A 22,718-nucleotide genomic window follows, 5' to 3' on the forward strand; every position below is an offset into this window, starting at 1 on the left:
TCGGAATATTTTACATAATCTTGGACATCTGCTCTTGCTTCGTGGAATTTTTCGCGGTGCCAGGAATACCAGGCAGGTAGTTCCTATCCTGCGACCCTTAACCCATTATCCACCGGACAGCCCAAGCTACCTGCAGCGGATAGCGACTTCTTAGCCAAGTTCCACTTCCCATTTGAGTAGGAAAACACGACCCGTCACGTTCACTGATTTATTGGCCCACTTGGCGAGTGGGCCAACTGACGGGGGAATGGAGACGGGGACTGCCGGGGGAAAAGGGGAACCAGTCGGCTAGTTGGATAGTCGGCTCCCAACATGGCCACACACACAACACAGCCGCCAACATTGATTACCGCAATCCGAAAGACGGCGGTTTTCGTCCAGAGAACGGGCACAACAGTTGGCCAAGTGGGAGGCAAGTGGGAGGCAAGTGGCAATCGCTTCGAATTAAATGCAATTGCATCATTGCGCCGTCCGCGTTGCATTTCAAATATGAGTTAAACAAATGGCCGCCATCTGCAAGTGGGATAAACGCTCTAAAGTGTGTGCATTTAGCCGGTAGCCTAGCCCCAATCGCATCGAATGGCCAACGTGAATTGACCCTGACTTCGACCGTAGTCTTTAATGGAATATGGATATTTATGTGGCTCGATTACGTAGCAGATCTGAATTCATTGATATACCCCTGCCAAGTGGGTTAGGATCAGATAAACGGTATCATTGCTTTGCAATAAGATCAAGAGCTTTTTATATATTATATAGCTTAGAATTGTATATTTTGGATATAGTTGAAAGTAGTGCAATTAAAATGTGCCCTCTTAAAGAACAGAGGTAACTAACAAAAGAAAAGCAATTTATAGTTTACCTTCTAACTTGTAAATTCCTAAGTTCTCCGACAATTTGTAAGTTCCTAAATGAAATAAACTTTTTAAAAACTTTCCCTTTAAATAGTTTCCAAATGGCACGGATATAGTTCGTTAGTTGCACATACTAGAAACATAAGCTTAGCTTTCTCCGAAGCAGCCAGACCATGTTGGGTACTCCAAGAACCCTTCTGCCGACTCTCACCCATTTCTCGAGTCGACTCCTCTGGCTGCCTCACATCCATCAAATCAAATACAATCGCCTCGAATCAATTTCTCCTCGGCAGTTGGCCGTTGGCTGTCTGCTGTTGGCTGTCAACCCAAGTGGCGAAAAGTGGCGGAAAGTGGGGCCGGGAAGTGGGCCAGAGTAGAAGTGGCCGGCCAATATGGACATGGGCCGCATTTCTGAGCCCCCGACTCCAGAATGCGCCCATCGGCGTGCGAAGAAACGCAATTAAAATCCCAACGCGGATGCACCGACGATGATTGGACATGGGTCCGAAAATGTGCTCCTAATGGATGCGGAAATCTGGGCGATAGGCAAATGCAGTCATGGCTGAGGCATTGCGCAATGTCTGGAATGGAGCCCACCAGACGGGAAGTGTCACAGATCTCATGTTGCTGTAAACGAATGTAGGCCGAAAATGAAATTTCGAGTGTCGGGAGCTAGGAAGTCGGAATGTCGGTACTACTGAGGATCCCTCCTTCCCCCCGATCCCCGCCAGAGTTGGTCAATTAGCGTGCAGCGTGTGAAATGTTGCCCCCCAATCCACATCCACATCCCCATCAAAATTAAAGTCCAAGTCCGATGACGGCCATGCTCGCTCCCAGGCGACTTTAATGCGTGTTACCGTGTTACCATATCGCTGTCATTCCAAGTCGTCCGGGCTAAATGCCCACCTCTTTCCACCAATCCCCCCAGATCTCTGGATAACCACATCCCCCGTCCACCGATCGCCGCCTGCAAATTGCCCGACTGCATTGTCATTTAGTTTTTCCATTATGGCCATCGTGTAGATGTTTTTCTCTTTCTATTTATCCGCAATTAATTCATCAAACTGGTTGGCCAAGAGCTCTGGCTCTGTCTCTGGGATCACATCTGCTGGCTGGTAAATATTTATAGACCTAAGCTCGTTTCCCGACCTGCTCTTCAGCTTTTCAAAAGAAAATCGCCAAGCCATCTCAACTGACTGGAGGATTAACAGGGAGCCCAGGACAGAATGGTCTTAGAAGATGTGTATACTGGAGGAGCAGAGTTTTTAGAACCTGAATCTTTTCCTGGGAATGCGTTCTGTGAACTCAAGTTTTATTCTTGAAAAAATCACCTTGATCGTTGTAGGAAACCTTACTAAAATACCTACAATATTTACCTAATGGATATGAATATATTATTTTATATGAAAAACTTTCGAGGGACTATAATATGATATATTTTATAAATCTCATATATTTAACGAGTTAAAACAATAAGCTCTCAAGAACTATCTATCTATTTATCACTATAATTCCTTCCAGCATTATGGACTTCCGTATATCTTTGCTTGCTATACCATCCGAAAACTAAGGAATCGCAGTTCTTCCAATCTCCACCACAGTTACCCAGTTGGACCGTTAAATCGCTGGTTCGGTAACTTCTTCACTTGGCTAGAGTCCAGGAATCCCGAGGATCGTGGACATAGCGCGGATCGGAGTTGGAATCGCAATCGGGAAACCGACGAGCACACAAGTTGTCTTCACTGGCTAAAGTCTCGATGCAAACTGATTTAGCGGAAAACTTGCAGGAGTTCAATAGCATAGAAACAGAAAGAAATGCGATTTATTTGCTAACCAGGTTGGCAAATAAGCTGGGAGCTCCGAGGAGTGCAAGGCGGGGGGCCGGGAGAAATGAGGAGGACTGGCCAAGTGGAAAAAAGTGGAATAACAAGAAGCGGCCAAGCGACCATCGGCTGGCAACTCGTTTGTCCAGAAACCGAAGAAGCAATAGAAGTAACAGCCGACTGCCAGGAGAAGAAGCCGCAAATTGCCACGCGCTGAAAGAGGTGGAAAATCGCCGGGAAAAGCGGGAGTTCCAAGGGGTGAAGTGTATGGCGGGCGGGACGAAGACTTACTGCATTGGCTACACAGAAAGAAAATATAGCATCACTTGTAGTTAGATTGAAACCGATTTTAGATTGATTTTAAAACTGACTCAAGCAATCATTTGATATGTAAAAAAGTAATTAAACAAGTTTAATTAAGCTTTAGGTATTCGAACAAAAATTTAAATCATTTATACAACATAACAACAAAAGGTTTCTGATTTTAAAATTATTTATTTGATTTTATTTAAACGAATCTAGGGCAAATAATTTTAAAGAAATCCTTCTAATTTAGCAATTAAAAAACACCACAATTGTTTTAAGTGTAATTCCTAACATTGGTTTCGGTTTCCAGTTGCAAAACGCGTGCGTCGGCTACAGTTTTTCTTTTTCACTCAAAAAAGAAGTGAAAAACGCTCAACCGACTTATGCAGTAAATGTGATAATGATGTACATTATGATGTTTGGGTTTATTAGATAACCATCTTATCCAGACTATTTCATTTTGGACTTTCTTTTGGCACAACTTTTAATTCGATTTAATTTAGTTGTGTGTAATTGTTTTAAAGGAGCTAAAAAGTTGTTTCCGTTGTACGCAGCTATTTAACTCATCGCAATAGGAAACCGCAGTTCTGTACCGAAGGTATGAATTATAATCAGCTCATAAATGTGTTGAAAAAGTTGTTTTCAATCTCAGACATTCCGAAAATCCGAAACAATCAAACAAAACCCCCAATCGAATATGAGTCAATGGACTCTGCGGGAGATTCGGTCAGCACAAATGCAGATATGCCAACAAAGGCACCAATTGAATTTGATTAAAATCAATTTAGATTGATTGCACCACAACAAGCCAGATAACAAAAACATCAAGCGGATTTCCCCAGTGACCCAGGGGCCTTGAACTTTTCTCTATGAAGAGATAAAGAATAGGTTTTCTCCGGTATAAAGAGTAAAGCTAAGATCGGAAAAAAGGCAGAACAATATATATTTTTTTGAAAGTAAAGTTTTAATTTAATCTAAAACATCTAAAACATCACGAAAAGCCATTAAATTCCAATATCCTCGAACCTACTATTTTCATAATTAAGAAAATATTGCTATTAAATTTTATTGGAATTTTCTTTAAAAGTTATTATCGATTATAATCGACTTTTCAATATACAAACATATACAAAAACTCACCTTGAGTACGATAGATAGACTGCTGGCTGTTGCTGATTCGGAAAAGACGCTGTCGTGGGACTGAGAGAGGGCATCTCGAGCGTAGTCCCTAAAATCCAAGATTAAAATACCACGGTCATAGCGAAGAGGAGGACAACTCACCCGTCCACGTCCAGGAGGCGACCCTCGCTGAGGCTGCGCTGGCTGTCGGAGATGTCGGCGGGGCCACTAGGACCTGATCCTGATCCTGATCCCGAGCCGGAACCAGATTCCAGTTCCTGCGAGGAGTCGCCCACACTGCGTAGATGTCGCTGTTGGATTCTCTGGTCGGCAAAGTAGCTACTCCGGTTCAAGCCAAGGGAATCCGGGAAGACGGCCACTCCCCCATGCTGTCGCTGGGCCTGGAACATGGCTTCCTGTTGGGATTGCGACTGCGATTGGGACTGGGACTGTGACTGGGAGTGATCCTGCTTGCTGGCCCGCTTTTTGCCAAGGAGCACGCTCAGCAGCTCATCGCGATGGGAGCCGTAGGATTTGGATTTGGGCAGCGATTGGGTTTGATAGTTCTCCTTCAATTGCTGCGAATTCAGAGGAGATCCCGGAGGCAAAGCTATCCCACTGCGCAGATTTTTCTCACTGCTGCTGCTGGCGGGCGGTGGCAAGGTGTTGCAGGATCCGGGTCCTGGCGACTGACAGGATGCAGGACTGTCCGCCGTGCTATTGAGAGTGCGTCGCCGGAAGATGCGCCGCAGGTTGCGGAGCGGATGGAAACGGCGACGCTTCTGCTGTTGCTGATGATGTTGCTCTGGAAGGACCAAAAAAGATGCTTAGCTACTGGACTTAATTTGAAAACATTTTTTTTAGGCTTTTATAATCTGAAATACAGAAGGCGGCAGATATCTGCACGCATGCTGGTGTCAGAAAAAAGTATCTGAATTTTTTATATATTCCGAGAAGAAACTCTGTTTTAATTCCTCATTCCGCGGGAATCATAAAAATTTAATTTAAATTAAAAATATTAAAAAAAAAACAAATTTAAAAAGATATTACAGATTTTTAACATCTTATACATTTAAATAAAAAAGCAATACAAAGCCAAAGATGTTCACGCATTTAAAAAATTATTATTTTTCTATAATTTAAAATTTATTTTGGATTGGATGCCAATAAATAAATCTTCATTTCTTTTTATGAAAACATGGAAATATATTTCAAATTTTAAATGTTCATCGGCACCCTTCCATGATAATTTGATTTGCCTGCCTTATGTGACGCAACAAGGTATAACAATGTCAACCATCTATTCGTAGCTTCCCCGTTGATTGACATTTGGGGCATAAATATTCTAGAGTGAGAGCAAAATCTCTTAGGGATTAGGTTTTCACACTCAGGCGTAGGGAATTCAATCATCAACGGTGGGAATTACGTTATCGCAGTAACAGCCACGGAATCTTACGTGCTCCATTCCTTTAGTAGATTCAATTTTAAAAATTGATTTCCATTAAAGTGCTGATGGAGAAATTCAATTCAAAAGGAAATACGATTCGTAATCGAAAAAAGTTGTAAATAAAACCATAAACAAAATATATTCATTGAAAAATAGTTGATAACTTCCGAGGAAGTGACAAGAAGTCAACTTCCTCAGTTACTCAGCTGCTAAACCAAGAATTGTTCTGTCATTCGTCAATAAGTGAAGACCACAATATACTAAGAACAAATTGAGCGATAAGAAGTAAACAATAAACGGGCGAAAACGAAACGAATGGGACCAAAAACATGACCATAATAGGCAAAAGCTGAAGACCTCTCAATGGAGGGAAGTTCCCAGCCGAATGAAAGGGAAATACGGACAGATTGCAAGAGTGAGAGAGATGGCTTATATGGGGGAAGCGTCGATAAGACCGATCGGACACCACGTGAAAAACCTGTACTTGGAATTACTGGACAAGGTCGAATCTTATCTTTAAAAACGGTTTACATATTTGCAATTTCGTGAACAAAGAACTTTTACCCAAGAAAACCCAAAATTTTACAGGATTCTTCCAGTGCAAACTCTAGAATATTAAAACCTCTAAAAGTCAAATTATAATGACTGCATTGGCTTTTATGGCTCTTTCATTTTACGGCCCTCTCCAATAATGTTTGTACACATTCAATAACCGATAAGGTAGAAGAAAGAACGACGGTTGGTAATTCCTTATCGATCACAGAGAATAAAGAAAGTTACACAAGCTAGTAAGTATACCTATGCATCAAAGTTAAGTGAAGTGTAAATATTACGACTTGGAGCTTATGTTACGTAGATGTTATGAAGAAAACTATTAAAGCTGTTTATAATCAATAATATGGAATCCAAACCCATTATGAACTCGCTTAACCCAAAACAAACTGATAAGCTTTTTAGTCATCTCCGAAATTCGGCATCTCTTAAGTGACTCACTCGTGGAAATTTGTGTGTCATTACCAGAAATGAAAGTTCCTCAAGCAAATACTCCCAATGGAAAGTCTGCATTCCAACCCAAGTAAGTCCATATATTAATTAGAGAAAAGAACCCAACTGAGCGGAAGTACAAGAATTTCTAAAAACCAATATCAAAGAACTCTGCCAAGAAAGCTTCGACCTCTAATCAAAAAAACAGTCACGTTTTGGGGCCGCGACACGCGAACAGCCAGAGATACTACATATATTTACGAATGTATATAAATTTGTTTATGGCCAAACACATGTGTTGTCATGGGTACGAATACTTCATTTATGTTTCTTTGTTGATGGCTTGATTTTAATGAATAATTTCACCTGCGTTGGGGCTGGTCATCGCTGGCTTAGTCATGGAAAAAGAAGTAATTCGCTATATAAATATTAACCGAGGGGTAGTGACACCCACCGGCACGTCATTCTATTTATTGCCCCTCGGGGTGTCTGGCTGTCTGCTCTCCGAAAATTGCTTGGGGACCTCGCTAATGGAATTTTAACCGCCCAAGAATGGGATACATGTACTACCACCCCCTCTGACAAGTGAAAATTGTTTATTTATGGAATGCCTAATTGGGTCAGCAGTCAGACTTTTTTCGTCACTTCTGCACTTGGCTAAAAAGTTCCTTAATTAATTTTTCAAAGATTCGCCTGTCTTTAATTGAAAAGTTTGACGACGAACTCAGTGATTCACTTTATGAGGCAATCCCGATTACATCAGCATTGTGGATAAATTATTTCTAATTTATCTAAAGACTATTGAGCAAGATTTCATATTACTTTAGGTCCCGTATTGTTCACTTCGCTTTGTGTGCTGTCATCAGTTTGGGTTTCGCTTTTTCCGCGAATGTGGGCGAAATCTTGGCGTCATTGTCATCTTTGGCTTGGTTTTGGTTTTGGGTTGGTAATTCATCAAAACTGATTTGGGGCTTTTCAATTTGGCAACCTGATGCCTTGGGATTAATGTTGGCTCTAATAGCTTTGTGTTTCGAGTGCCCACGTGGGCTTTCGGAGGTGTTCAAGTGACACCAATTGCCATTCGATTCTGAATTTGCAATTCCAAAAAGGTTCGGCTGCTGGCAAGTGGGCTCGTTATTTATTAATTAATCATTGGCAAAAAAAAAAACAAAGTTGTTGCCCCACACTCAACATGCAAATTGTGCAAATCAAATGGCGAACAACTTTTCAGCCAGTTGCAGTAATTGGAGACCTTTTTTTTTTGTTGCCAACGGATGTGAGCTCGACCAGCTCTTGGGATTGTTGTATTGGGTAAGGTCAAGTGGGCCACGCCCACATCCCACCCGACCGCCCCCCGGGGAACACCCCATGTGGGCAGCTTATCCGCTTAACAAGTGCTGAGTTCACTTGCGTGGAATAAAAATAGCGAACCACCGTGGAGAACGAGAAGAACCAGCACCCGAAGCCCCGAAGAGCTGGGCAAAAGCTCCAAGAATTGCACAACTCTCGCACAAAAAATAACAAACGGGTCTCTCGGGGCCTTCAAATGTTGGCTTTACTCGTGCATATAGTAAATTGCAATGCTGTAAGCCTCGAGAATTGAATTGAATGTTATATGCCGATGGATTAGCCAAGGTTCGTTGAGTTCGTTGGTCAAAGAGTCCAACAAGGCGTATGATTAATTACATCCACACTGCGAATAATCGGAGAATTGCCAGTCGACTGCTGCGTAATTCTTCCAAATAGAAACTGAGATACAGTATCAGTGCATTTGCGGCTATATAGATTAGACATAACGCCCAATAGCTATAAATAACTGGGTAGTGGAGCTATCAGAGAACTATCAAAGATTGTAGAGAAAAGGAAATTGTCACACAAAGTAATGCCCCTCTATATGTTTAGTTAGGTACTACTTGTAATTAGATCATTACTTGAATCGTAAGAAGTGAGGTAATGAAAGTAATAATAATAATATATTTCATATATTTATCAAAGGAGCCTCATTTTTTTCTTTTCGTTGCTTGGCTAGATTTTGTCAACGGAAACTTTCAAGTGCAATTAGTAAGTATATTGGCTAATCAAGATTTATTATAATGACAATGTTATAAAAACCAGGGACCGTAACAGTTATAAGTTTTACTTTAAAAGTCATCGATTAATCGTTATTCAGCACCTTTTATTTATAAGTCATGACGTAACTGTTATTTCAGACTTTTAAAATAAAAGTCAGAAAATAACAGTTATTTTTTGACCGAAAAAATAAAAGTCCTCCGTAACTTTTATTCATGACTTTTATAATAAAAGTCTAAAAATAACTGTTATTTTTAGACTGAAAAAATAAAAGTCAAGATAACTCTTACGAAAAGACTTATAGTAAAAAAATCATTAAATAACTTTTATTTGGTGATCGAAAATATATAAGTCTTAAATATCTGTTGCTCAATTGGAATTGGAATTTTAAAGGTTGCAATTTGTACTTATACACATGAATTCTTCAACATAATAAGACCGCGAATTCTTCAGACCTAGAGGAACCATTAATGACCATGGTAACAATTTTTAAAGTTCTAACCAATACAGCCATTCATGAATTCTTCAACATAATAAGACCGCGAATTCTTCAGACCTAGAGGAACCATTAATGACCATGGTAACAATTTTTAAAGTTCTGACCAATACAGCCATTCATAAAGTCATAAACATAATAAGACCGCGAATTCTTCAGACCTAGAGGAACCATTAATGACCATGGTAACAATTTTTAAAGTTCTGACCAATACAGCCATTCATAAAGTCATAAGCATAATAAGACCGCGAAATCTTCAGACCTAGAGAAACCATAGGCTCTTACATAGTAAAACTTTTTCACCAATCGAACCCCGCAGTGCTACCGAATATGTTCAATATTAAAAATGCATTTGACGTATTTTTATAATATAAAATTTATATTTCATTGAATTTGTTGTTGAGTTTTACAAATAATATTTTTTCAAGCGACTCAGGGCTTATGTTGCTTCTTAAGTCGCTTAAAACTAGTTTCAGTGCCGAAAACGAGCGCTCCACGCTCACTTGTGTGGCCGGCACTGAATGCACGACCCTAGCCAGTTGATATAAATATGGCAATTTAAATTTAACCTTCTCCCAATATTCCATTACGTCAATAGTGGTATCGATTGGCTTAGGGTAGTAGCTTTCAATTTCCCAATAAGCTTCTCTGAGTTTGGCTCCTACTTCGTCACTACTATCCTCTTCATTAGATTCGCTAGGTATTGAATTTAAAAATTCATTTAGCAATGATGATGATGATGATAATGATGATGATGATAATGATGATGATGATGACGATGATAATGATGATGATGATGATGATGAACTTTTGGTTGGTGAATTTACCTATAAAAGTTGTAAAATTTTGTTAACAACGTTTTGTAATCTTTTCATGTTTACATACAAAATTTTTAACAGCAAATATTTGCTGCATGAGGTCCTTTAAATGACGTACTGCGGATATTCGGTTAGCTTCATTCTGTCCTAGAACTCGCCGAAGTCTAGGGTCAAGGAATAGGCTACAGAGAACCACAGAATTGTTTAACAAAATTTCATCTCTTTTTTCGAGGCACTCGGCTAAGAGATCGCTGCAACTATTTTTCATAAGTTTAATATTGAGCTTGAGTTCAATCCACAGCTTGTTGAAGTCTGCCATGTATAGCTGGCTGCTTTGCAGTTTTTTTGTGGCTATGTAGGCGGGCTTAAGTGTTGCTACCAAGGTCTTCAAATAGTCCCAGTCCTCGTTCGCCAATGAGGTAGGTACATGCATCTCACAAAGCTCCCTTAGATTTAGAAGCTGTTTCAGCATCGAGTATGTGGAGTTCCACCTAGTTGACACGTCCATAGGAGGTTGCGTAAAGGATCCATTCATTAGCAGGTTCCTGTAATTATCAAATTTAAAAATTATCTTTAAATAATGTAAAGAATTTGATTTTTAGTTACCTGTAAGAAGGGGTTCTTAATTTTTTTACTAATGTCCTGGCATTATCAACTATTTGGCATGATTGTTGGTCCATGAAGTCCTTCACTGCTAACTGGAGAGTGTGTGCTGCACACTTTACGGACTTTACAGAGTCTATTGAAACTCCTTCAAGTATGTCCATTTCATCATCCCGGGAAGCAATGTCACCTTCATTATCTTCGCAAGTATTCAACAGCTCCACTGATTTAACCATGTTGCGTCCATTGTCAGTCGTAATTGAGAAAACTTGGCTTTTACGAATCGCAAACTGTTTTAAAATGTCGGACACTGTGGCACTAATATTCTCCGCTGTCATTAATGGTTCCTCTAGGTCTGAAGAATTCGCGGTCTTATTATGTTGAAGAATTCATGAATGGCTGTATTGGCCAGAACTTTAAAAATTGTTACAATGGTCATTAATGGTTCCTCTAGGTCTGAAGAATTCGCGGTCTTATTATGTTTATGACTTTATGAATGGCTGTATTGGTCAGAACTTTAAAAATTGTTACCATGGTCATTAATGGTTCCTCTAGGTCTGAAGAATTCGCGGTCTTATTATGTTGAAGAATTCATGAATGGCTGTATTGGTTAGAACTTTAAAAATTGTTACCATGGTCATTAATGGTTCCTCTAGGTCTGAAGAATTCGCGGTCTTATTATGTTGAAGAATTCATGTGTATAAGTACAAATTGCAACCTTTAAAATTCCAATTCCAATTGAGCAACAGATATTTAAGACTTATATATTTTCGATCACCAAATAAAAGTTATTTAATGATTTTTTTACTATAAGTCTTTTCGTAAGAGTTATCTTGACTTTTATTTTTTCAGTCTAAAAATAACAGTTATTTTTAGACTTTTATTATAAAAGTCATGAATAAAAGTTACGGAGGACTTTTATTTTTTCGGTCAAAAAATAACTGTTATTCTCTGACTTTTATTTTAAAAGTCTGAAATAACAGTTACTTCATGACCAATTTCAAAAAAGTTACAAAAATTTAGGTCATTGCGGATCTGAATAGACCGCATTAGATTGGTTATGTGACTTTTTTCTCTGATTTTTAGTGGGATCCGAAGTGCAAGATTTTTTTGATTAAAAATAATAAAATAACTGTTATTTTCGGTCCCTGATAAAAACTTTCAATATAGTTTCTAATAAATTAATATGGTTGAAGTATCAGGCATTATTGGAAAATGTAATTGATATTCGAAGTAAGGATATATGTAGTTATTTTTTAAGCCATTCAATTTTAGTAAGTACTTGTGAATGATAAACGTAAACTTGACCTCTTCTACAAATGTGTTAAAGTAAATAAAATATGTACACTAAAAAACCGTTTTGAACACTTTATATAAGATCGGAAACCCTATTCCAGAGAATATCTCTCGCCAATCTTTAGACCAAAAGACGTCGACTGCAATCAGTCGTCTGCGTGCCAATGGCCATGGGCTTATCAGACTTAGCCTGGCCAAAACGTAGTGACTTTATTTGAGTTGTTCGCACTCGAACGCGACAAATCACAACGACAAGCGGTACGCAGCAAATTGATTACACAACTCATATGGCACTTCAATTAGAGGCGTCTGGCCAATTGGCCCAATCTCTAGCTCTCCACCTCGTAACGAGGTTTCTTTGAGGCGCGAGCTGGGATTGAACCCAAACAACTCATCATCATCGCTTGATAAGCCCCAAACTCATGTCAACTTATATAATGGCCCATGATTTTATGAGGCGAATGTGGATAGGTTTAAACTCTGTGCTCATTTGCCCGTTTTAATTGGGCTTTACAATTCTAGACAAGCATTGTTAGTCAAAAATAATTTAAATACAAAGTCGAAACAAAAATGGGGTTAAATAGCCTACGAATTTTCCAAAAATTCCTCTTCGTTCTAGTCCAAACAAGAGAGAACGCTATAGTCGGGTGCCCCGACTATCAGATACCCGTTACTCAGCTAAAAAGAAAAAACTTTGATCCGCCGAAACTTTTTAACGAATGGTCCGATTTAAAAAATTTCTTCTACATTTCGATAGGTATTGATAAACACAATAAAACTGCATTTTTACTTTTCCAAAATATTGAAATTTTTAAAATCGTATATAAGCGATTGTGGGCGTTAGAGGGGGCGTGGCACCCTTTTGAAACAAACTTGCGCTGCGTAGGAACTTCTAGAATCTGCATGCAAAATGTCAATCTTCTAGCTTTTATAGTTTCCGAGATCTCAGCGTTCATACAGACAGACAGACGGACAGACGGACAGACAGACGGACAGACGGACAGACGGACATGGCTAGATCGACTCGGCTAGTGATCCTGATCAAGAATATATATAGTTTATAGTAGACATCTGCATGACTGGAATCAAACAGGCTTTGAAATGATTCCATTCGAATAGAATAGAGTTGAGTAAATGCTCAGCACACTATGACTAGAATGGATCTCATCTTGGTCCGTATAGAGTATGACAGAAAAGGCCTAGAGTTAAACGAGTGATAACGAAAAACAGAATGTCATATTTGAATAGGCTGAAATCATTCGAGTTATTCGAATCCATTCGATTTTCTTATATGACGTCATAAGGGCAAAATAGAAAATTAAATTTGTTTTGATATACATATATGTATGTCAATAAATAAGTATTTTTGTGATTTCTTATTTTCGAAATTACCAAGCTCCCCTTAGTTTAAACTCAAAACACATGCAAAAATCCACGAGAATTAAAAAAAAATATGGAAAATCAATTAGTTTTATGAACATATCCCAGAACCAAAAGATCCGCCTCTATCGCCACAGATAAAGAAAGGAATGGTCTTCCTTGGACCGCGACTTCTTAGTATTGTCATCCTGGAGTTTGTTAGATAAATTCTTAAGAAGTTGCGGTCCAAGGAAGACCATTCCATTCTGCCTCTTCACTACACTATTTTGTACTTCTCCTCCTTGGTCCGCGAATTCTTAGGATTTGCGGTAGAAGGAAGACCATTCCTTTCTGCCTCTTCACTACACTATTTTATACTTCTCCTCCTTGGTCCGCGAATTCTTAGGATTTAAATATGAAAATGGCATGGTTGGATTCAGTGGCGAGCTAAAACTAAAGGTAGATTTGTAATTTAAAACAAGAAAGGAAGCTAGCTTCGGCCAGCCGAAGCTTAAATACCCTTGCAGATCATTCCTATTAATTAACAAATCGCAAAAATGTTCAATTAATTTCATTAATCTCATTAATTTTCCGATCGTTCCTATGGCAGCTATATGATATAGTCGTCCGATTTTGATCAAATAAAAATTGAAATTCGGAAATATTTAAAAAGAGTCATATCCTAGAGTAGAAGATAATACAATAAAAACGAAACAAGCTAGAATTTATTTCCTATTACTTTTCCATTAATTTCCCGATCGTTCCTATGGCAGCTATATGATATAGTAGTCCGATTTTTTAAATAATTAATTCGAAATTCAGAAATATTTAAAAAATAACATCCCCAAAAGTAGAAGGTGATATTTCAAAAAACACCGAAGCTAGAATTTTTTTAACGTTTTCTTTTCCGATCCTTCCTATGGGAGCTATAAGATATAGTTGTCCGATCCGGTCGGTTCCGACATATATACTACCTGCAATAGAAAGAAGACTTTTGGGAAAGTTTCATCCCGATAGCTCAAAAACTGAGAGACTAGTTTGCGTAGAAACAGACAGACGGACAGACGGTCAGACGGACAGACGGACAGACGGACATGGCTAGATCGACTCGTCTAGTGATGCTGATCAAGAATATATATACTTTATGGGGTCGGAAACGTCTCCTTCACTGCGTTGCAAACTTCTGACTGAAATCATAATACCCTCTGCAAGGGTATAAAAAGACAAAAAACCAAATATTTATGTAAGTATTTCAAAACAAATTTAATTTTCCATTTTGCCCTTATGACGTCATGTAAGAAGTCGAATGGATTCGAATAAATTCGTCTGAGTTGTTCGTGTACTCATTTACTCGATTCGTTTTCCATCACCATTTCTGGTTCGACTGAGTTTTACGTCAGTACACTTATTTATTCAAGCCAGTTTCCCTACACATTCCAACTCATTCAACTCATTTTGAACATTGTCAATTCGAATATGTATTTTTTGTTATTCATGCAGATGTCTAGTTTATAGGGTCGGAAACGCTTCCTTCTACCTGTTACATACTTTTGCACGAATCTAATATACCCTTTTACTCTACGAGTAACGGGTATAAAAATACAATACATTTTATTACCTGTTTAAATATGTATCATAACGCCAAAAATAGCGGCAGATGTTTTATTCAACCGAATTGTTTACTTTACTGATTGTTGCGCGTTGTAAACAAGCGTGTTTCAGTTAGAAGACACAATGTGGCATATATGTATATCTGTAAGTACATGTATCTGCCTTACTTTAACTTCACCTCACTTCATAGCACACACAACTTTGCACTTAGTTCGATGACTCGAATGGGGTATGTTTTCCGATATTATTGATTAAACTTTGTTGACTTTTACTGCTTTGTATCTTATGGGATTCGGGTTGATCGCACACGGATTGCGAATTGCGAATCGGGATTACGGATTCGATTGAATATTGCAATTGCAATCAGCCACAGCGAAGACAATTCAATTAGTGCAATAACCGGCGCGTTCGACAGCGAAATTGCTCACCTGTTCAGGTGGAGCGGAGCGCACAGAATGAATTGAATCAATGGGACAACGCGAAAGACCGCCGTGGAAATCGAAAAAACAGACCCCCAGCGCAACACACACAAAAAAATACTCACTCTCGGGAACTGAAATTGAAATCTACGAAAACGAAACGAAGCGAAAAGGCCGAACAGACCCCACAAAACGGAAAAGACCGAACCAGCCGTACTCAACTGAACTCGGCTAAAATGAATCGAATCGAGTCATCGACAGCGGGATTGGGCTTATTGGCCAGGTTGTGTTGCCAATTCGGACTGATTAGCGTTTCTTGGCCCACTGCAGGTGTCTGCCAGGCGTCTGAGCAGCTAACAGAGCGCTGTTAACAACAGAGACAGTGGGCCATTAAGACTATTTGATGTACAAATAATTAACTAACCATATGTTTCTAGCAAACACTGAACGACTTAAGCTTTCCAAAAGTTCCTATCATAGTATTAACATTATCATAATAAGGACCTTATTAAATTAATTTGGTTTGCCAATACAATTTTAAAAGTAGGTAGAAGTGCATAATATAATCTTTGATCCATTCGAACCCAACTTTCCTTGTGATAAACTTTTAGTTCCTGTTCTTCAGCAATAGACAATTTTTATAGAAATCATAAGGAAGAATAAATTTAAGTTTTTTAAAAAAATAAATTAAATGATTAAAAAGTAGGCTAAGTTCTCAAAGATAATACTTTCCATGCGATTTCACCCACTGTCCACCGATCCGACACGAACCTGTTTATGTTACATTTATTCATGTTGAAACTTAGTTGTATGTACATGGTCCGTTATTGTTGATGGCATTTCTTTGTGGGTGTCGTCATAGCGACCACAGTTCGCGGCCCCGAAATGGATAAAGCTTCCTATTCCCATTACGAAGCCAAGCCAGAACCTTTGTGGTCGATTTTCGATGCGGATTTGCATTAACCGTAGAAAGTCGGGGGCGTTAATTAGCACGTGTAGCTACATGGTATTGCCCACAATTATATAAACATTATCCAGTTATTCAGTTGTTGTCGGTGGCCATATGAGGGCGAGCCCAACGAAAACAAATAGACAAAGGCCGGTTCTCATGTGAACTAAGCTATAATACATATGGTACAGCCATGTGGATGTGGCCCAATCTGAATATGTATTATGGCCACTTTTATCTCTCGCTCATTGTATGTGCATCTGTATTTGAATCTGGGGGAGGTGGCGTCAACAAACCGAAAGCCAAAACATCCCACTAATTATGCACATACGAAACAATCTAACGAACTCTTACATCTCTCTATTTACGTTTCCCCAACTATCTGCCTAAGTCGGATAAACCCTAACCCCATGTAGGGTGTGTACAATAGTGCGGCTTTGTTGGGTCTTTTGCACACTTTCCTAACTAACCATATCTGCGGAGGGTTCACAGCTCTGAACTCTGCAAGACCGCTGAAAAAACAAAGCTGGTTCACTTAGTTTAACGAGGAAGACCGGAGCGACTACCGCGTTCCATATGATCGATGGCATTACTCTGGCAAGTGATGTAATCCAATCTGCAGATATTTTTAGCCAAGGGTATCACTTTTTCTATAGTCATCACTCGTTATATCACTTTCGTTAAATTTATTTTAAGCAAAAATAAATATAAATTTATACCCCTTCAGGTAAATTCTATCCAAGCACGGATATTCAAAGTCCATAAAGCATTAGTAGAGCCAAGGTTAACTCCAGCCAAACTGCCGACAACCTTTGGGGATGGCAATCAAACCAAAGGCCAAGCCTTTGGCAATCAGCGAACCTTTTTCGCAACCCGTGTCCTGGGGGATTTCCTCGAAATGATGAACACGTGAAGGGAAAATCTTCAATATTGAAAGCGATTCCCGGAGAACGAGAGCCATGGGCCCAAGGCAATTTCATAATCCCGCATTCCGCACTTGAATGATTTAATATTGCAGCCTAACGAGAAATTCCTTGGCAGGAATACGGGATCTACACGTATTTGTTTGTTTGTTTGCTTAGTTCGTATGTGGGTATTATGGTATTATGAGAGCAATTAGGTAACTCACCGGCGGTCGGGGATTGGTGGGCATCGTTTCCTGGACTGGAGATTGGCGTGGAGGTGACGGCGTGGGCGTGGGCGTGGCCCTCCGGCAATGACAATGGTCCCCCGGCACAACTGGCATCCAACTCCGATTCCAGCGGCGGCGAGTTTTCCCTCACACACGACATCAGGCCGGAAGACATTCTGTTTGGGGGCGAAAAGAGGGGGAAAGCTATTTGTAATTGCCATCTGCAAATATGCGGTGTTAGTGCAATGGAAATATCTCTCCTCTGCGGTGGGAGTACGGACTTTTCCGCCATAGATTCTTCAGTTTCTACGAAGAGAACCCATCACTCACTTGCCCTGACATCCTGCGACACCGCGCTAATGGATCCCCATTATGGCGGTGTTCTGGGGGAAATTAAACGTCATATTGCATTCGCGATAAAAGCCATCGCAACCTGGCGGGAAAACTCGGTCTGCAAAATGACAGAGTGACAGGGCAATTGGGTTGAAGAGTCCTTAATTCGTGGCATTTAATTTTCTATGGACTATTAAAACCACTACTTATTTAAGGCTGCGTAATTTAATGTCTTGACTTTTTAATTATAGATAAACATATTTTTCGCAATTTAAGTAATTGGTTGTCAACGAAAGACGGCTACAAAAATGATAACCAATCCGGTTTGAAACTAATAAAAATAGGTTACACACTTTTTAGGAAGAAGCCAAGATACTTATTTTCAAAACAAACTGAATAATTATTTTTTCAAAAGCTACACAATTATTCAGTAATATACATTAGATACAAAACATTATTATTATTTTTCATGATCTTAAAATTGTAAATTCAAATATGTTTCAAGTATTAGGGAGTAATAGTGAATCACAGGAACATACATAAGTGCCAAAAATTACTGTTGTTTGGCCCATCCCACTGTCAGTTCAGTCAACCCACTCGATCACCCGAGTCATCCAATAAATAAATGTCATGGCCCGGCAAGAGCAGAATGCATTTTCCATTTGTTCAGTGGATTCTCTCGAATCGCTGGGATATCGAATACGCGGCTGGTCCAAAGGCATTTCAAGGAAAGCTATTTTCAACTAGGAATTTGCCCCTTTATCTGAACTCTGTGGCCCGCAGACGTTGTGGATGTGCATATGCCTTTGGCTCATGGTCTGCTGTTTGCTGTCTTTGGCTTTATTTCGTCTTTGTTTTGGCGCCGTAAGAATGGGCCGTGAGTAATGGGTTAGCAAACGGATGATTCATGCCAAGTTCGGGGATGCCGAACACTCACAGACATTGTGAGATTTATATTACATCAGGCAGGCCGAATTGAGTGGGCAAGGCAAAGTTCTTTAACCGGGAAGATGATTTACAAGTGATGTAAGTAAGAAGGAAATATTAAAAATACCTAACTGTCAAAGATTTTTGGATGAACAAGAAGAAATTTAATAGACTTGAATTTTACGACATCTTGAACTTTGATTTAAATATAAACATAAATAAAATTACTCACAAGAATCGATCTAGCCATGTTTTTTCCGTGGAATAATCAAAAAAAATTATACCTTCGATGTTTTTTGACTTACAATTTCCAACGCTTGATAATAATACTTTTTTTTAAATTCCTAATTACGAATTTAATTTTATCGAAATCGGAATACTCTCGTCTAGTCTGGAATATGCCCTTTAGTTTAATATTTCAGAATTTAAAAAGCTGTCATAGGAGAATAGAAAAATTAAAGTCAAAATAATACGTAGTTTAACATTTTAAAATTTTTAATTTAATAGGAATGATCTGCACGCTTATGCTGGCTAGCTTCCTTTCTTGTTTTTTTTTCAACTTGAAAAGAAGCTTATAGATGATCGCTACGAAGAGCATAAATTTGTTAGGAAATTAAATGACTTCTTGAACTGGGACTTACTGCACTTTTCAGCTGCATACTTTTAGGCAGTTTACTTTTATTTTATTGCGCGAGTAATATGTAATTAATGCGGCTGAGGGCGAGGATTAACGCTCCAAAGAGCCAGTGAGTTAACCCAGTTAGGTGGGCTGTCCAAATAACGCGTTCAGCTGACATTTGACCCCTTTAAGGCAACAAACCCCACCCACTAGGCAATGTGTACGTGTTTCGTGTGCACAGAGAATTTGATGTGCTAATTAGTGGGGAGAACACCCCCCTTTTGGTACTTTTCCCCCTCATTCCCCGCTTAGGAACGAGCGCAAATTGCAGTTTAAGCGTTTTTTGCGCATTGAAATGGAAACTGCAGCCACGGAGTCGAGTCGACACTCGTGGGTGCATGGGTGCAGTTGATGAAACGATGAAGAGCCCCGTAATGATGATAAAAACCGCGATGACGATGACGATGATGCTGATTGGAGCAGACAAATGAGCAGCACAGCCAACACAGCTGGAAAATGTTCATTTCGTTTTGAGCGTTGGTTAATTAAACGGAATGACTGCTCTGGGGGGTCTATAGATGATATACACATAAAATATAGGGGAGGAATGGTCAGGAGAACAGTCCACTAAGTTAGATTTTGGCATTGAACTTGGGGGAATGCCAAGGCGAAATTCATTTAAGCTGCCAATTGAGCTGGACATGTAGGGGGAATTAGTACGCTAAATACTATAGTTTATGAGTCAAGTTTTTTGTGCGATTGCTACACTCAAAGTTAATGCATTTTATAAAAATCAAACAGTTTACACAATTTTAAAAATTTGACCAAAATTTGTAGGTTTTATAAGTAAATTTCTATAAATTATCCCTTTTTCATAAAATCCAGCACTGACACATATTGAAAAAAATATTTTATTTTCATGATTGCGAATATAATATTTTGGTTCATCAATCTTGTTAACGGCTTTAATAAAATAATTTAAAATTCATTGGGCATTATTTTAAAAGATACTGCATTTTTCCTATAAAGATGATACAAATAATATGAAAGAAATGAAAATAATCTCCTAAGAGAACTTTAATTATTTTTTTGCTATATTATTTAAAACTTAGTTGAAGTTAGAAATTTCCCAGCAGTCTGAAGAGCAGACATTAGTTATCCAATTAAATTTCCACAGCCCGAAAGTATGCCGCATTTTCGAGGCATGCAAGCCGCAATGAAAATGCCACCTTTGATTTTGCGCCGTCGCACAGTGGCGCCTTTTGACTTTTTTTTGGTAATAAATCATAACTTTTGAACCAGTGAAGATAATTGAATTTTGTAAACGGCAAATGATAGATAATTGATCCACCTTTCAAATTATTGCTTGAGACAGGGAGTGGGCGTGGCAGAGGCGTACTTACAAATCGGCAAAGTCAGAATTTAAAAACAAATCTATTTTTTTCCGACAAAAAAAAACTTTTTTTAAAAAGTTTTTGTTTTTTTTAGTTTCTTTTTTCATGTTGTAATTTTTAAAACTTATTAAAAAAAAATAAATAAAAAATTGGAATTTTTAAAAAAAAATTTTTTTTTTTTTTAAAATTACGTTTTGTTTAGTTTATTTTTTTATGTTTTAATTTTTAAAAACTAAAAAAACAAAAAAAAAAAAATTAAAGTTTTTTTTTAAAAATAAAAATTTTTATATTTCATGTTTTTTGAAATAATGGTCACAATTTGGTAAACTTGGTAAATCCAATAGACTTAACATTTCTGGACTATAATTACTAGATTCTAACTCTGTGACAAGGTTGTGATTCCATGACCCTAGAATACAGTTTGGATTCGCACATACTAAATTCAATGCTTAGGCAGCGTAAGTTGTTTTGAGCTGGCAAAAGTGGCTATTTTCGTTTCTGAATAACATTTAAACGTGATTTTTTACAGTAACATGATATATACCAAAATTTAAGGAATCTCAAGGGCTATACAGTTTAAAGTTTTAAAGAAAATCGTTAGAGCTGTTTTCGAGAAAAATAAAAAAAACTAAACAAAAAAATTTTAAAAAAAATTGTTTTGTGCATATCTTTTTCAATATTACATTTACACAAACTACATTTAGGAGGCGCTTAAAGCTTTTTTAAAAACCTTTCAAACGAGATACAGCACAAGTCTGTTGCTTCTGTAGTTTAGAAGTTACGGCCTTCCGTATTTTAGCTATTTATAGCTGTTTTCCCGCTAAACTAGCGAGTTTTTCCGAAAGTGGTAGAACTAAAATTTCTTATATCGAGCTGTTGAACATCATATAAAATTTTCAGGACTTTAAAACCATGTTTTGGACAAATCTTTCACAAGGTTGCGCCATATGCAATTTCTGGGACCATGACTTTTTTCCCTTTTTTGGCTCTTAAAACCGCGGACGCAGGCGGACGCAGCTACAACTTTCGTAATATCAAGAAGAAAGTCCAAATAACGTTTTACGGAAGTATAAAAAAAATAGTATTAAATAGTTTTTTTTTATTTTCCATCAAAGTTGAAAAATATGGAAAAAATGGACGTTTCGCAAATAACTCATAACTAAGAGATGCGCATGGCAAACTGCAATATGTTTTACTTTTTTTACTCTTAACTAACACACCAATCCGTGGAAAAAAGAAGCAAAGCGATTCGATACCTAGTTTTTAAGAAAAACCCCCCGGAAGTGCGAAAAATTACCTAAAAACGGTGTGTTTTTTTTAAGTGAAAAATTGTTCAACTTTGAAAATTCATATCTTTTACAAAAATTTTTTGATTTGAAAAAGGGTTACATATTTGTAATAGTGGATCAATTACCTGTCGATTGGTATGGGTCACAACTTTCTAGGACAAAGTCGAAAAAGTGATTTATTGCACGTTTTTTGGCCCAAGGCGCCACTGTGCGTCGAGAGTTTTTCCAGCGTTTTTCCACCGCGACGAGACTCGACGCAGACGGAAAATTGAGACGTGGTCTGGCAGTTTTATCTTAATTTTTTTCCTAACCGTAGCCGCAAAAGTAACTCATCACCGTCACGCAGTTTTTGCCGGCGGACTCGCAGGCTTGTATCTCAACGTGAAAATCTAACAAATTAACTTTGACTTTCATTTGCATTTCGCAGATGAGCACACACTCACCACTCAGCTCACTTGGCAAAGTGGCCAAACACTGCAGGGAAAACGAAAATGAAAACGAAAAGCAAAGGAAAACAAAGCCAAAACCAAAACAGCCCAAAGTAAAAAAAAGCAGCGGCCACAAACTATAATTATGTGTGGCATTTGCATAGGCCCTAACACGGAGCAGCCTGTATAATTGCACTCGCTCATTACACAAATTTGCCAACTTAATTACGAAGAGGCACAGACAATGGGCCAGGAAGCCGACTTATGGCTCTAACTTTAGTGCAAACTCAACTCCAAACGAGCTGCGAGATTCTCGACTTTGTTTAAGGCATTAACTACACGTCAAAAAAGAAGAGGAGAGTAAATTAGCTTTTTTTCAAAAAATTTGATATGATATTGTAAATTATAAAAAATTACAGTAATTTAAACCTATTAAACTTTC

General features: G+C 38.4%; 2 protein-coding genes across 2 annotated transcripts in view; both read right to left on the reverse strand.

Annotated features, from left to right (window-relative positions):
• The window catches only part of Nop10 (Nop10 ribonucleoprotein), a 107,852-nt gene that overhangs the window by 41,367 nt on the left and 43,767 nt on the right, over positions 1–22,718 (reverse strand). The gene's annotated exons all lie outside the window — the stretch shown is intronic.
• Positions 1–22,718, reverse strand: part of LOC108063111 (serine-rich adhesin for platelets) — a 46,493-nt gene that overhangs the window by 6,179 nt on the left and 17,596 nt on the right. Inside the window, exons 3-5 of the mRNA XM_044392894.2 lie at positions 17,284–17,462; positions 4,265–4,907; positions 4,124–4,211 (exon numbers count right to left, since the gene is read on the reverse strand). Coding sequence (XP_044248829.1) covers positions 4,124–4,211; positions 4,265–4,907; positions 17,284–17,461 — 909 coding nt within the window. The 5' untranslated portion in view covers position 17,462. The remainder of the gene's footprint in view (positions 1–4,123; positions 4,212–4,264; positions 4,908–17,283; positions 17,463–22,718) is intronic.

The sequence above is a fragment of the Drosophila takahashii genome, chromosome 2R (genome assembly GCF_030179915.1).
Source record: "Drosophila takahashii strain IR98-3 E-12201 chromosome 2R, DtakHiC1v2, whole genome shotgun sequence".
Classification (NCBI taxonomy): Eukaryota; Metazoa; Arthropoda; class Insecta; order Diptera; family Drosophilidae; genus Drosophila; species Drosophila takahashii.